Raw genomic sequence first — 16,092 nt, 5'->3', positions numbered from 1 at the left:
GGTAATCATCTTAATTTTCTCTACGCTGAAGCATAAAGTGCCTTCATTTCCATTAGGTTTTTACTGCATAACCTTTGAAATGAAGTGCCCACAATTGCTCTTACATATCCTAAAAGCATGTAGACCTACGCTTACAGCAGAAAATATGCCCAAATCGGTCTCATCTTTCTCCTTTTTCTGTACACTGGGTCGTTTTCTAGTCCTTTCGCTAGAGGAAAAAGGTATACTACGTTGACTTGTTTGTACTGGTGCATAGGAAGCTGTAGTGCACAGGATCAAGCAATCAGAGGTATGTTACTGCATACAACTACATATCTAGATAATGACTGTAACAAATCGATTTTACAGTTCGTTTATTGCTTACATACTGGCTGGCTGCAATTTAGCTTATCACACAGCTTGAAAAGATTATGGTATTTTTTGCATGCGGCATTTTTATTTATGAGCTAAGGACATTGTGCACAAAACTGCTAGGCCTTTTCTCCTGAAAGGGCAAGCGACGGGGTTTGTCTCCAAATCTGATTTTTGCCTACACTGGGCGTGATTCATTAATCGCTTCCACCAGCCTCTGCCAGCAGAAACTGAGCCTGTGAGCCACTGTGGTGGAAAATCCATCCAACACTGAGTGGAGTGTTAGAGCAATTCAAGCTCTAGCAAGGCTAGCAAGCCTTGTTCTTGAGGAGGGCAGAAGCCAACTGGCACACAAGAAACTGTAGGTGTGGCAAACCGAAGAGCGGGAATGGCCAGCTCTCCCAGGAGATACACTAGTTCAACATATTTACTGAGCAACTTCCAGCGTCAAGCCTCCTAAGGAGACCATGTCATACCTCACAGCTGCCTGCTGCTGGCAGAAATCACAGGGTTGGCAATGACATGAGTATCACCTGCTCTTGCCTGGGTATAATTCAACCCAAGGGAACTGCAGGCCTCACCTTTCAAGGGGTATTTGTGTGAAAATTGCTGCCTCGTTCCCAGAGCCAGAAGCAGATTAATCAAACACACTACAGTTAAAAAAAAAAAAAAGAGAAGATGCTTTTGCTTTAATTACTGATCTACTTTCTAGCTTTTCTGGAACGGGATTATACAAATGTCACACTGTACTGTAAGGTAACCTATGCAAGGAGGTGACTGCTGACCATAAACCATCCCTGAATTATTGTGTTTGTACACATGGTCTACTGATCAGTGGTATCACAAAGTCCTGCATGAGCTGCACACTTTGAACAGAGTACAACATCTGGGGTGAAAGGCAGCAGCTGTTTAAACTGCAGAAAGCATCATTACAAATCAGTTGAGCACAAGTCATGAAGCATGCTGTATGCGACTGGTTTTCATAAAACATGTCTGTAAAAATAAAATGTGATTGCATCACCGTAACAGCGACTGTATAGTCAAAACTCCAGCTTTACATTCAGTCACGGAAATCATCTATGCCAGTGTACCTAAATATACATGCTTTTGCATATAGACATATAAAGACCTGGACTTAGGCAAACAGAGGCAATGTAAGGAGTAATTATCCAATTTAAGATTTGAAAGGGACACAGATGGTTAACCTCTTTGCTTGTGTGAAGAGTGCCACCGTATCATTAATGATCACGAGCTCGGTTTAATGCTTCATCTGAAAGACAGCACCCCCAGGAAAAGCACTTGCTAGTTTAAGATGAGAACCGATTTGTTAATCCTCCAAAACGTGTAACTTTCCTAATAAATGATATAAAACGTTCTGAATCACAATTGGCACTATAATTTTAAATGAAAATGTCCATTTGGGAAGCCTAAATTTGAGACCTTGTGGTGTCATGCAGACTGAAATCTCTTAAAATGGTAATAATGATGGAAAGAAAATTATGCACCATAAGGTTTTAAACAAGAAGCAGCATTTCTTAAACTTTAACACATTGTTTGAATAAGTAAAATAGGATTAAAGGCCAGACTCACATTACTACTGCAGGTTTTGTATCGAATATTCCGACCTTCACAGTTCCTGAAAAACAGAATAAAAATGGTTACACTGCATAACACCAAAACACAACCCTGCCTGCTTTACAGCTAGTTATTCTCTTGAAAATGAGACTTTTATTGCTACTGCCCTACCATAATTTGGATTCAAAACACAAGGTTTAAATACAAAGGGGATCTGGGGATTCAACAGGTTACACTGCTGTCTCTCTTCAGCAAAGAACGTGTGGCTTTCCCTGTAAGCCCAATTTACTGCAAACTTTATGAAAAACACATTTATTTTGTGAAAAATATTTCACAAGGCATATCTAAGCCTGATCTATGCTGACCGCAGCAAAGCTATTTCTAATCCAGGGGAGGTAACCCAGAGGAAAAGAGGATCAGAAAATCTAAGCCATCCTTTAATCAAGCATAGGGCTAATGAGCTTTAATTTTCCTTTCTCCTATTTTGTTTAGGAAAGAAAAAACAGCCTCAAACCTTTCCTTTCTCCCCAAACCCAATGCAATACTTCTGAAGAACAGCATGTAATTTTACTGACCCAAAGCCACACGAGCAGAATTCATAATTTTAAATGAAATATAATTCTCACGGACTGCATGCATTTCTAAGGTGCCCAATGCATGTGAATCCTGAAATCCAGGCAACTCAGATCCTCAGCAAAGCCTGTTGTTAGTAGCTGGAATAACAGGCATATAATAAAGTCGTGATTATTTATTGTGGTCTCATAAATATTGGGGGGGGAGGGGGGGGGGGTGTCACACTTTCTTTAGGGACACAGTTTGCCAAACTTCTCAATAACTGACGGGAACTTTTGCACAGGGTAAGATACTCTTCTTATTAAGAATGGCAAAATCAGGCCCTTGAAAGAACTGAAAACATATTTCAACTGATTCTACAGGACATTATTATTAGTGATGTTTTTCAAATCAGGAATAGTGTTTTGGAATAATCCTTTCATACCAAAAAGACCTGCCTTACACTGAAGAATGTGTGAGTGCATATCTGGTAATTTACAGCTCTTGGACTAAATTTTCCACTTTTTGCACAGAAATTGATTGCAATTATTAAAAAAGTCTTTAATATGTGTGAGGGATTGAAAAATACCATTTGAAAAGGAAAAAAACATGGATGCCTGGAGCAAGAGTTCAACCAGCTCAGCTGAAGGTACAACTCTCCAAGATCAAGATATTACGTCTCAAATTTCCAATCTTTTGCAAGAATGATTGCATCACAACGTGCAAGTTAAAAAAGTTTATGATACACACAAATGCGAAAACTTTGTTTCACAATTGTGCATTTCCTGGACATTACAACGACAATAAAACACAGGGAAAAAAAAAAAAAAACAAACCCAAAACTTTTAAACTACACATTTGTCAAGGTATGGAAAACATATGTTTTTCACAGGGGAACACATTAAAAATATTAATAAAACCACAGTGGAATGTATATTGCTACAATTTATTGAGCTCGTTTCACAGTCCCTAACACACTGGTAGAATATCATGGCTTCTTGTTGGAAATATTACTTTTCTCAAAGAGCTTTGTGCATTTTGCACTAAAAGCAACATGCAGCGCTTGAATCAATCATCTTTGTACTTCATACAGTTTGCACTTAACTAGCATATCACACTACAAGCATTCTTTAAGAAAAGTTTACTTCCTGGGTGATATTGCATTTAACTTAAAAAATCTCAACAAAATAGAACTTTAAACATAATCAGCAGTTTTAAAAATGTTTAAGAACAATCCAAGTAAAGCAAGCGATTATGTACGCCAGCACAGATGCTTCTAAGCTGGTTGGGATCTCTTCTCGCCTGACTACAGGCCTGTTGCATTACTCATACTTTTAGGATTGTAGCAACAAGTCCGACGTTAGTCCAGCTTTACTACTGAGGTAAACTGTTTTCACCGCATATGCTGCTCTCTTCAAGCTACAGTAAGGCTTATCCATGAAAACATATGGCCACCAGGAACACTGCATAGAAAGAACTGGCAGAGGAAAAGTTTCATAACAGAAAGCAGCATTTGATACATCTATATGCGAAGTCAGTCACTTGTTTTTTACTACAGGGAAGACATGGAGGAGCCCGCACTTGAACATTCTTTCAAGTAATGTTCAAGTGGAGCCTAATTTGTATGCAGGTAACTCAGCATTCGCTTTATATTACAGTGACAGGGACTTCTCTCAATATTTGACCACACTAAATAAATCATTCTTGTTATTTCACAAACATATTTAATAACATGTTAAAGCTCTATCAGAGTTGAAGGCTAAGATATTTACCTAATATACTACAAAAATATATTAAAAGCAGTATTTCATAACCCTTGATCTGTACACCGCACTTGGTTCCAGAAACAGAAGCAACAATGCTTCTCTATAGACATCAGCAGAGAATAGAGAAATATGGCAAAGCTGCAGAAGAAAAAATACATGCAAGCATGTGGCTTACCTCCCATTTAAACATCTCCTCAGCGAGTAGGAGGCTCCCCCACCACAGGTTCGTGAACAATCACTCCAGGCCCCCCAGGCATCCCAGGAGCCTTCCTTATCTTCATCAGAGCGGGTAATTCTGGAGGTCTAAAAAAAAGGGAAGATGGAGAGAAGAAAAAAAATAATATTAATTCATTTGGTACATGTTTTACTGCTTGGCATTAACAGCACTAAGTATATTACTTTGCTGCTTATTTACAGTATATCAAATTTATTTACCGCTTTAATAAATAACAGTTACATAAGAAAGGAAGCAGTCTTTCAAGATACAGTGTATTTGATGCATTGCCTGCTGCCAAAGGACTGCTATGTCCAAATATGCTGTCGTTCCCAACGTACGTATGTCCAAGTCACTGTGTAGTAACTACACAATTGATCTCAAGCAGTCAGATCAGGCATCATGTTCTATGCAGGCTGCTGAGCTTTCCGAAATCCTGACCAAAGGAGTTTCATATCCAGGACTCACGAGAGGACTAAAGTCTCTTTTTATCTCCTCAAGTGTGCCTGCACTCAGCGGTAGTACAGAAATTAAGCACCTTAAATCTTTCATAAAGTGCATGCCCAGAATTGCAATCAGCAAAGAAAACCAAGAATACAGCTTCATTACAAAAAGTGCTATTAATTTAAAAGAGATCAGGGAAACAGGCTTAGAGAGTGATTTTTAGGCTACAGCAATTAAACTCTGATTTAAGCTTAAATTCACCTACACAGGCTTCAAAAACATTACCAGACACTATAAACATAAAAATTAAACATTTGTGATAAAACCCAAAATTCTGCTTAACCCCTTAAAAATGTAGTTTTTCACTTGCATTGTATTCTGATTAAGAAAATTGACGTTTCCCAGAGAAAATTCTCAAAAGATTTTAGAACATGGTAGTTGAACACAGCAGTTCAATATTAAAAATCAATATGAATCAAATTATTCAAAAATGTCCTGCTTTAAGAGACTACTTTTTGGTTTATGATTTTCTTCACGAGGAAAGCACAGGAAAATAAAATTCAGGATTTCCCCAAGCATTTCTTTGACTTCACTACAATTGTCCAACAGCTGTTCCATTTACATCTTTCATACTTTCATGCCTCCGTCTCTGTAATCTTTAAAATTTCTCTCTTGAAAAAGGATGCACAGATTTTTATAACAGAACATCAAACATAATGATCCGCTGAGAGCTGTCAGACATATGATGGGCCTGTTATCATAAAGAAATTAAGATTTTTAGAACCCTAAATTACACCCAGACTGAGATGAAAACACCAATTTCTCTAATCACTGTGGTGACACAGTCTGCACATAAACTACTGAAAACATAATAATGTAACAGCTACTAACATCACTATGGTAGTCACCGGTGGATAAAAATGAAGCAGTGAGCCATTTATCTCAGGTGACAAAGAATATTGACCAGTATTTACTCTGCCCCAATATTACTGCTTATGAGAGAACATGAAAAGTTCATCCAAGCTTTACTGAAAGAACTATTTACACAGCCAATTTTTTATTCCTGTTGACTTCAGAGGGCATCCAAGCAGGCCTCAGATAGATAAACAGAGGCACTACGTTCACATTACTATTTCATTTTTGACAGCATAGGAAGGCACAACTTAATCAGATGGTGTTTGAGAATCTTTACTCCCCCTCCAAAAACACAAGTGCACAGAAACACCAACCAAAGGGGTATCTGTCAGCAAACACAAGGCAAAGAGATAGAAACATTACTAAATAAACTGCATCCAAATAAACATTCGAGCCTTCATAAGTGCCAAAAAAAATGCTAAAAAGATATTTGTGAGTGACTAGATCAAGACAAGTGCAAGAGATTAGTATATGTCCTAATACTACACCGGATGAGCACAGTTCAATCCATATTTTCTCTAAGCAATAACTTAAGTAAGGTCATGAGAACAAGACTCAGTCCTATTTTCTTCCAAAATGCCCCACAAAAGTGATCTAAGAGTGAAGGATGCGCAATTCAAATCTTATGGTACAAGGAGAAAAAAACACTTAACTCTCCTTAAATTCAGCAGTACAGATAAAGTCAACTCATCTTCAGCCACGAAGAAAGTTGACGCATAAAAGCCTACCAAGGTTGAAGGCAAACAATAAAAACAAAGTTGTTTTCAAAATGGTGCCATACAAGGAATATGACTCAGTACCCTGCTATGTAGGCATACGGATTTTCTCTTAAATATTATAATTTAAAAAAAAAAAAATAAAAAGTCACGTGCCACAGAACTTGAGCAAACTGGCTTCTTTCTGTGCCTGAGCTGTTACACTTAGGATGCATTCACATACCAGCTGTAAGTATAACTATTGAACAAGCATCATTTCAGAAACACAAATTGCAAATAGTTAATGTTAGCTACATTTAAGCAGAACTAAAGACTACTCAAACACATTTTTAAAGGCATTAATAAGAGTAGGCAGATTTAGTATAATAGCACTATTCCCCATAGTTAAGCAGCTAACAGAAACACCAGCAATTTCCAAACTTTTCCATCCCTTCCTCAAATAACTTGAGCTCGTCCAAAAAATTTTGTTAATTAAAGGATAAGCTATCTCCATTTGAACACTAAACTGCAGAAGTTGGTCTAAACACATCAGTGGCTCCTTAACTTTCTTGCTCCCCTAAGTTTACAAACTCTTACTGTAAAGCTTTAAAAGTCTACTTAGGCCAATCTACTATTCCAGAAACGATAGAGCCCAGCTCTGCCAAGATCCCCGAGGAATTTTCACGCTGGCGTTGGGTTTACTTTACATGAGAAGCCAACTCTGAAATGTCTGACACTGAAAATGGAACCAACTGCCTTCAATCTTGAACAAAAAGAGCTCAGCACTTCCCAACAAATCACTCAGCACATGAAAATAAGTCAAGATGAACAAAAGAGTCACTTCTTTCAAATTTATGAGTGCAAAATTAAAGTCTGTCCTCTGCAACCCCAAGGCAAATGATTGTTTTTTAATATGTTGAGAAATGATTAAACTTACACTAATAAAAAAGCAATACATGCCACTCTCTCTTTTAGAAAAGTTAGTTTCTTTTGACAAAGCAGTGACAATGCCTAAAATAATCTTAACTTCATCATTGTATTAAAACCAGCCAGGGCATTAACAGACAGAAAGTCATCTAAAGCCCTAAACAATGTCCAGTTGTTCACTTACCAAACTGCTTTGATAAAAGCCATTGTTCTGAACTGTATCTAATTAAAAAGCTGTAAATACTAGAACGATCAAAGCAGAAGTTTATGCCAACAAAGCCTTCTTCAGAATCATTGACTAATTCAGTGCCCAGAGTGTTGATTTAAACTCCAGCTAGTTCAAACTATTTGTCCCATGGGAAAGAGTTAAAAGCAGCTTGCACGGGCTTAGTAATTTACTAGCAAAATAATATTGATTTACTAGCTGTCTGGTTTCATAAACTCTACATATTACATTTGTCTACACCATGGTACCAAATTGAAGTAAAATAACGAGAAGATCATCAACATTATGATTTAAACCAACAAAACCTTGGAAGCTCACTTAGGAATTAAATCAAGAGCTAATTGCAATTGGGCACAAAAGGGTATTATTGTACCTCAGGATTGCATTCGTGGTTTGCTTCTTAGCTTCAATTTTTCATGGTTTTATTGTCTTCAGTCATAATTCTAACATGGTTCAAGAGTGAAGCTTTGCTGAACCGTACTAAAATGGAAGTGGTTTTCCTTTCGTGGCTTAATTTTGCTACATATGAAGTCCAACGCATACATTAAGCATATTTATTCGTTGTGAAAGTATGTATGTACTTACACATACATGTGTGCATCATGCACATGTGCACCCATGATGTAACATGATCAAGTAAAGTAGTGAATCAAGGGCTGTAGTGAATCCAGATAAAATAACCTAAAACAGCTATAAACACAACCTAGATGATTTGCGGCTCTTTATGTAGAACTGGATGGCAAAAGGCATCACACTTCCACTGCATCCAGCTATGCTCGCAGGAGTTGTATCCATTCCAAAAGCATCACATGTGAACACAGGGTTAGATGCAAGCATTGCATTCAAAGCAATATTTAAGAACCTATACAGTGTTCTCTGCAGAAGTTAATCCAGTCTATACAATAACGGTAGTTTCAAAATATTTCATCCCAATCTATGCATCCAATCTATAATGCATTTTGAAAGTAAAAAAAAGAATAAATATGACACTGCACATGGGCCTGGGCAAGAATCGCTTGAATCAGGGGCTGGGGGAAAATAAACTGCAAGTTTTGAAGCACTTGGTGACATAGGCAGAGTCTCGCAGGCTGAGATGACAGTATGCCAAGGTTTCCTCAAGGCCTGAGGCCCAGTAATGTGCAATCTGAGTCTCTGCTGACAACCCTTAACTGACAGAGACAGCCTTGTACATGGAGAATTTTTACTGGAAGTGTGGCACTGGTAGATTTGGACAGGGAGGAAAATGTTAGTGCCAGTTTCCCTTCTATCCAGGGCTCTGGCTTGCTTCTGTCACATATGGGCACATACTGTAACACCATGTTCTGCAAATTATGTGTGTGTGTGTGTGTGTGTGTGTGTGTGTGTGTGTGTGTTTTCAGGCCATACTTGCCTTGCAATGTACTCCTCAAAGTAACTGAGTATAGCAGAAGTGGGCACTGAGGTAAAATAAATGAAATCCAGATGTTACCAGGGCTGATCATTAATCTAAAACAAGGGGATTTTTACTGTCACTTGTAACACCCAGTAAATAACAACAGCTACATTGACACACATTACAAAAATCAAACACAGTGCTGTTATATGGAGAAAAACGATTATTTGGCCAAACTTTTGTTTGGCTGTTATGAAGGATGACATAATTGTCTTGAATTTGGTCATGCAGACTTCAAAGGAGATGTGGTGCCAGAGAATGAAGGTCAGTTTATGCAGTTTTATTATTATTCAGACATCCATTACATAAGGCTTGGATATGTAAATGTTTATCATTCAGTGTAACAAAGATTCCGCTTCTCAACAGAAATGCTCTGATACCTTACATGTTTGTTTCTAGAGTTTTTAACATACATTTTTGTTTTAAATACAAACACAAGCCAATTATATAGCATTTGACACAAGAATTACTGTAACAGAATGTGTAATGAAAGAAACGTAGAGACCCAATGCTCAGATTCACCTGCAAGAGTCCCCGTGTGACAGCCCTCTCTGCCATGTACATATCGCAACACAAACTACCCCAAATTCTGCCCTGTGATGTGCTCCTGAGCACTTCCCCACAGCAGGTTGCCCAGCTCTGCCAGGTTCTAGAAGAGATTCAATGCAACTTCTGGGCAGCATCCACCAATGCAGACCATGCCTCGGGCTGGACGGATGTATAAAGTGCTCTACTCAAACAGGTTAGAGCGATGTGCCTCACAAAATAAGACTTTGTCATAACAAGTAAGGACTTGGTTGTGCAGGAATGTATACCAATTTATCTGCTAATACGCCGACGTCAGTGCAGCTCTCTGAGTGAGTGCTCTTTGTTTTTTTTCTCATGGCTTATCATCGAAGTGGTTTGTATTAATTCAAAAAGGCATGCCAAACTCCAAAAGAGAATCCCCATAAGGAGTTACATTGGCACAGCTATATCATATTGCTATTTAATAACACATTGCATATAACTAAATTTCTCCGTGCAGAATTTAGATTCTTCAGATTAAATTCATCCAAGTGAAAGAACCTATTGAAGGGTATAAACACCACTTCAGTCCCACTGAAGGCCTAAATTAAGCAATACCCAAAGCTCAGTACTGGCCCTTCTCCCAGGAGTGAATTTAATCCTTGATGGTATTTTGAACAGAGATGAACCATTTCCTTTTTATTGCTTCTTCCCACTCTCACAACCCATAAATACTATTAACGCTATCCTGACTTTCAGAGTCTTCCCAAGCACAAGGTTATGTTGCTGTTCACTAATCTTCATGCGCAGCACTGCACTATACCATTTTCTTCTCCTCATACCTACAACGGCTCCAAACAGAGGTAGCGCAAGGAATTATGGCACTGAAGGGAAAATATCCTGCCTGAGTAGCTCTGTGATGCGTTTCCCAGATTCTTCTTTCCAGACACCACACTTGGTGGAAAAGGTATCAAATTGCACTGTTGACTGTATCCATGAGCAGAGTGCATAACTGAAAGAACAAGTATTTACCTGCAGATAATCACTGGATATGCGATTCAGCCTCAGAACTGTATCCTTCACTTTCAACTCTGGCTGTTATGTCTATGGCTTTGCGACAAACTATACTAGAGACCTCTTTCCCTGTTGAGGTCACATACAAAAATGATTTACGCCTCTATTTTGTACAATCTAAGTGAGGTGTAGAGTGCAGATTACAGATTTAGGAAAAACTACTTCAGTTGTGGCAGAAACTAAATAGAAGAACAGTTAAAACTTATTTCCAGACAAATAAGAATTATTAATGAGATCTTGCATTACCTGATTTTAGCAGAAAAACTTCCACTTGTTTCATTATGACAGATTTCAAGACATTTCCTGATATATTTCTACTGTTGCTGGGTGCACTTTATATTACCTAGTTGTGCACTGTATATATCATTAAGTTTAATAAATCTTTTACTTATATGTATGAAAGTAAATCATATTTTTCTGTACGTTAAAAAGGACATATCTGGAATTATAAAATCCCGGAGAAAAAACAATGCATTATTATTTTAGACTGATAAAAAACACCTGGGAGTAAATGCACCTATTTTAAGCAGATGTTTAGAAGTAATTAGTTTTAATATTACTAATGCTGTCAGTCACATTAACTATTCCTTGCACTTGGCCTTGCCACTGTGTAGGGGTGCCCATGCACTAGGAACTGACTAAAAAATGGAATCTCTGCCTGGTAACAAAAAGAGCATTTCAGAAACACAAGCTGGTAAAGCTCAGTGACAGACCAGGATAATCACCAGCAAGGAATGAGCTAAAAGGCAAACGATGGACTTACTCAGCGACATGAAAGAATACATCTGGGTGCTGAGATGTAGTTTAGAGCTCTCAGTGTTGAATTCTGCAATATATTTTCATTCTACAGCAGTTTTGAATAAATTCAAATTCAAGTTTTGGAAAATAAAACATGCAAAAGAGTCACACACAGGAAATATTTACAGTGTAATTCATTTTGATACTAAACTGAAGGCAAATCCCAGCATGTTTTCCAGTATTATACTGCATCCAGATTTTCCATTGTCAGTGCATTGCAAAATTTCATATTGACAACACAGGCCTGCACTGCAGGAGTTGTCAGGACAAAGTTGGAGGTTTTGGCAGGTGGAGCAGGGATACTTGAGGCTTTTGGCATCCAGGAAGGGATGAAATGTTGCTTGGCTGTTTGGCACCTATGAGCTAGCTGAGGCTTTTGGCACTGAAAAGAGTCTGTATCACCTCCTTCCTTCTTTGTGAGCAGTAACAGAGGGAACATGGAATTTGTGGGCATGGAGAAGGAACCTTGGTTCCTGCCCTAACAACTCCAAGCAGAAAGCAACTGCACTAGTATACCCAGCTCCTGCAGTTATTTCTGCATTTATCAGCAGCTAAGGACAGTGCCTACGTGTTCCTACTAAAAGGAACCAGCACTGAAGCAGTTAAAGCATAATTAAGTTGCTATTTTTCAATTTGAGTTAATTACATTGTTCAGATGAATTTAAAAAAAAGCCCACACAAATTCTAGTTTTACTCACTGCTGACAGGTTTTGATGACCTACGCTCAAGTCCCAGGGTACACGTTTATTACATTACTGACTTTTACAAGAGGAGCGCTTGCCTCTGTCCTCTCCTCTGGGCAACAGCAATCTGTTTTATTTTCTTGGGTGATATTCCATAAACTAATATTTTGACAGATAGATGTCTAGCCAAGAGAGAAATCCTTTTTATAACCCTGATAAGCATGTCCCACAAATACACATCACTGACAATGCACCTGACAATCCAGACTTAGTTGCCCAGGTTTTTAGTCACACTTGCCCAACTAGAGCCATATGAGCCCTGTCTCTGCCTTATCTACAATGGTAAATCCTATTCCGTATTCACCAGTATTAGAGCACAGAGATCTTGGGTCCTGAGAACAGGGAGAAAGGCTAATAACCAGCTTCGGTGATATCCAAATAGTCAGGCAAGAAGTCCGTGCTTCTCTAATGCTTTTAGGTCCAGTCATCCAGGACAGCTGACCAGGATCAAGAATACAAAAAACTTCTCCCTGAGTTTCCAGCATTTCATTGTCTTCCAAGACTTAAAAGTATATGTGAATACGTAGCTGGAAATATATAAATTTGAACTCTCAAAACATATCCATTCCTCTGAATCTGCCCCATCTGAAATGGAAACTACACTGAGAAATGCTTAGCATCACTCCAATTCCCTCCATTTTTAAGTGGTCTGGAGAATTATAACTTTAAGATTTGCACGTGTAGCTGGCAAACAACTCAAAGGCCACAGACCTTGGGAAACTCACAGAGGTTTTGAAAGGGAACATAACCAAGAATGCAATATAAATTGTAGCAATCTTTGCCCACTTTCTCAGTAGCCAGCCTGAGACAAACACTTGCCAGGGCTTGGAAGAGAGATAAAGGCAGAATTTTAAAATAAGCAAAACAGAAGGAATGGGACGCTTTAAAAAGTTTATAAGAAACGTGATATTCCTTTTTAAAATATCAATTATATTAACATTCCCAATGAAGAACTTAAGTTATTTCCTAATAAGTATAAAAATAATTTTTAAATTATAGTCAATTACACAATAGTCTCCACAATATGGCATTATTAAATACAGTAAAGTCCTTGCATTTGGTTGTGCAAAGAAATCTTGTCACAGACATAAGAACATTTTCATTTTCATATGACAAATACAATAGGCAGTCTCAATACGTTTTGACTGCAGCTTTTATGGCTATGTCCATTTCACAGATGAGAACCTGACCTCAGGAAGGAGGAGGATAAGGTGGATTATGTGAGTAGCACAGCTGAGAATTACATCTTAGTCTCCAAAGTCAGATTTTAGTGCCCCTTATATAGAGCTCTTCCACCTCCTATTTCGCAACTACAAACACAGTCCTGTCTACTATGTTTGTCTACAGTAGTAGGTACGAAGGGGAAAACAATCTTCAGGACATTTTGATATGTTAATTATCTCTGGGCCTACTTATAAATCTGCATTAACAACATTCCATATATTTCCTGGAGTCCATAAAAATAGTAAGAATTCATGCAAGCTTTACTGAATGCTTATTCAAAATTTGCACCTGGATACACTGGGTTTTTCCACCTTCACACTGCACACCACATGTTCCTCATCCAGCATAAACAGTGTGACGGGTCAGCCAGAGTCCAATGTGCAGAATTCCTCAGGTGCATAATAGAAAAAGAGAGTCCAATTTCTGGGAAATATATCTGGCATTATTTTTTTGAATTACCTTATTAAATATATTTGCAAACATCCAAATAAAGGCTTTTAAATACTTTACCATGCAATTTTTAAAACTGGTCTCAAAAGTTTAAGAACTGCATCACCTGAGCACATGCAGTAGGAAGAGCAACACTGATTAAAGGATAAGCGTTATGCCTGTGACAAAGCAGAGGGTTTCCATCACCTTCCAAAGATCACACAATGGCACACTGTGCCACTGTCAAACGTGCAAAATCCCTACTATCAAGGCTTATTCTTCAGGGTTCTTTTTCCATATTCTGACACAATACAAAATTGCAACCCGTACTTCAGAGATTACATATTTTTGAATGCTTTTAAATCATGCTTTCCTTGTAAAAAACAGTACAATACAAACCAAAAACATCCTAAACATTTCTCCTAAGGGTCAGGCAGCTATCCCAGACCCATCTCTTGACAAAATACCTGTGCCAGCTTAGGACCTCCTCATTTTGTTCTTGATTTGTACATTAGATGGAGACCCACTTAACAGTAGCTGAGGAAGTCATGCCAGAATAAGGAGTGCTATGGCCAGGAATGCTATGAATTACTGAAGCTCTAGATTAAAATTAATCAACAAGGTAGAAAACTTACAGTTTACAAGTAAGAGAAAAGTGACAGGGAGAGCACAGGGTGGGACTTCTTGTCTTCTAGTCTACAGGTAAGCTGTAAGAACATAGAGAACAGACCCTGACACAAAGCCAGGAGCTGTTACCACAATCACCGTCAAATTTCACTCCTGCTGATTTGTGGTGGTCCTGGTGGTATTTGCCCAAATTAACACTGCAAACCCTGAAGTATAAGAAAGGTTATTCTGCTTACATGGCACAGACATGCAATCTGAGTACACTCGGATCCTAGACTGTAAAACATTGACATAATGGTATCTACTTGTTCCTTCAACCTTATCAATTACTGTATTATGCTGAATTTGTTAGAGGGTTGATTTGCCAACACTCTCGTGTACAAGACTTACAGACAGGTTATGGAAAAGTAAATAAAGATAAAGAGGGAGTATGGGCATTTAAAATTACTTATGTTACATATTACTTACCTTACAGTTTATAACAATATAAATAAGCTTTATCCCATGACAATGATTAATTATGTATTTAAAGCAATATCCTAAAAGCAATCACTTCAAAACACGCAAGTTCTTGACATTTACGTACAGTACCCCATACACATGCTTTTGAAAGAAAATTCATGTTTCCTCTTTTTAATCAGTCGCAACATTTTTCCCTTTCTTAAGAATTTGTTTAGAGGATTTACAATGGAAAAAAACACACCGAAACCAATGTTTTTTCTCAGAAAAAAATTACTACACCTCCAACTTTAAAAGAGCCCCAATACATATCATATATTTTAAAAATTTGTTTAAAATAATTTTCCTGACTTGAGACACTGTCTGCCAAGTTCCAGCTAGAAGCAAAATTTTATGGCTAACTGCCAAACCTATGAATAAAAGGAGTTTATAGGGGAAATACTGACAGAAGAATAAACTGTAGCAAGAGCAGCCAGTATAGAAAAGTCTTTCCTGTGCATTTTGTCTATCCATAATCTGCAATGTTCATAACCCTGGATATTGGGATACTGCACTCCTGCCTGGCTCAATTTCATGCCAAGATTATCAGTTGTGCCAGACTGATGATTTGGTTATAGGTATCGATACCATATCACTCAGATGAGGCATCCAAACTTCTCATTTGTGAGCTACAGATTCGACCAATGTCTCCTGACTCACCCTGCTATTTAATACTATATGTAGCACTTTTAATGGTAATATTCCTATAAAAGTAATGCGAAGCAGATCACAGAACATAAGCAGATACACCTGGCAACAGAATAAATGTCAAAAGGAAAAATATTAAAGCCACATTGTTAGCTGACAGAAATTATAAGAATCCTAATTTTCCTTTCTATAAATGTAGAACAATTAGGTTTAATCAATTTTGAATTTTAAACGCATTATTTTATGTTGATGTACTTCTCACCCCCTGATTTTTAAAGTAGATGTGTCTTTGTTCAGAGCCATTTGAAATTAATATATTGAAGGATAAGACTATTAAGCCCATAGCTAAGAAGCAGTCTGACTGAAGTTAATTCTGCCCAAAGTAACTCTAAAACTTGTCAGCCTGATCATGGTGCCTTTTTACTGTAGCATAAATCAAATTTAACA

At 37.8% G+C, this 16,092-nt stretch overlaps 1 protein-coding gene across 1 annotated transcript in view; it reads right to left on the bottom strand.

Moving 5' to 3' along the window:
- Positions 1-16,092, bottom strand: part of ADAMTSL3 (ADAMTS like 3) — a gene marked incomplete at its 5' end in the record, with an annotated part of 185,190 nt that overhangs the window by 95,353 nt on the left and 73,745 nt on the right. The window contains 2 exons of the mRNA XM_082488623.1: positions 1,942-1,987; positions 4,420-4,547. Coding sequence (XP_082344749.1) covers positions 1,942-1,987; positions 4,420-4,547 — 174 coding nt within the window. The remainder of the gene's footprint in view (positions 1-1,941; positions 1,988-4,419; positions 4,548-16,092) is intronic.

This window comes from Vanellus vanellus (genome assembly GCF_965231255.1).
Source record: "Vanellus vanellus genome assembly, chromosome: 11".
In the NCBI taxonomy this organism is placed as follows: Eukaryota; Metazoa; Chordata; class Aves; order Charadriiformes; family Charadriidae; genus Vanellus; species Vanellus vanellus.
The sequence above is the reverse complement of the archived record's forward strand: the minus strand, read 5'-3'. Positions and strand labels throughout refer to the sequence as shown.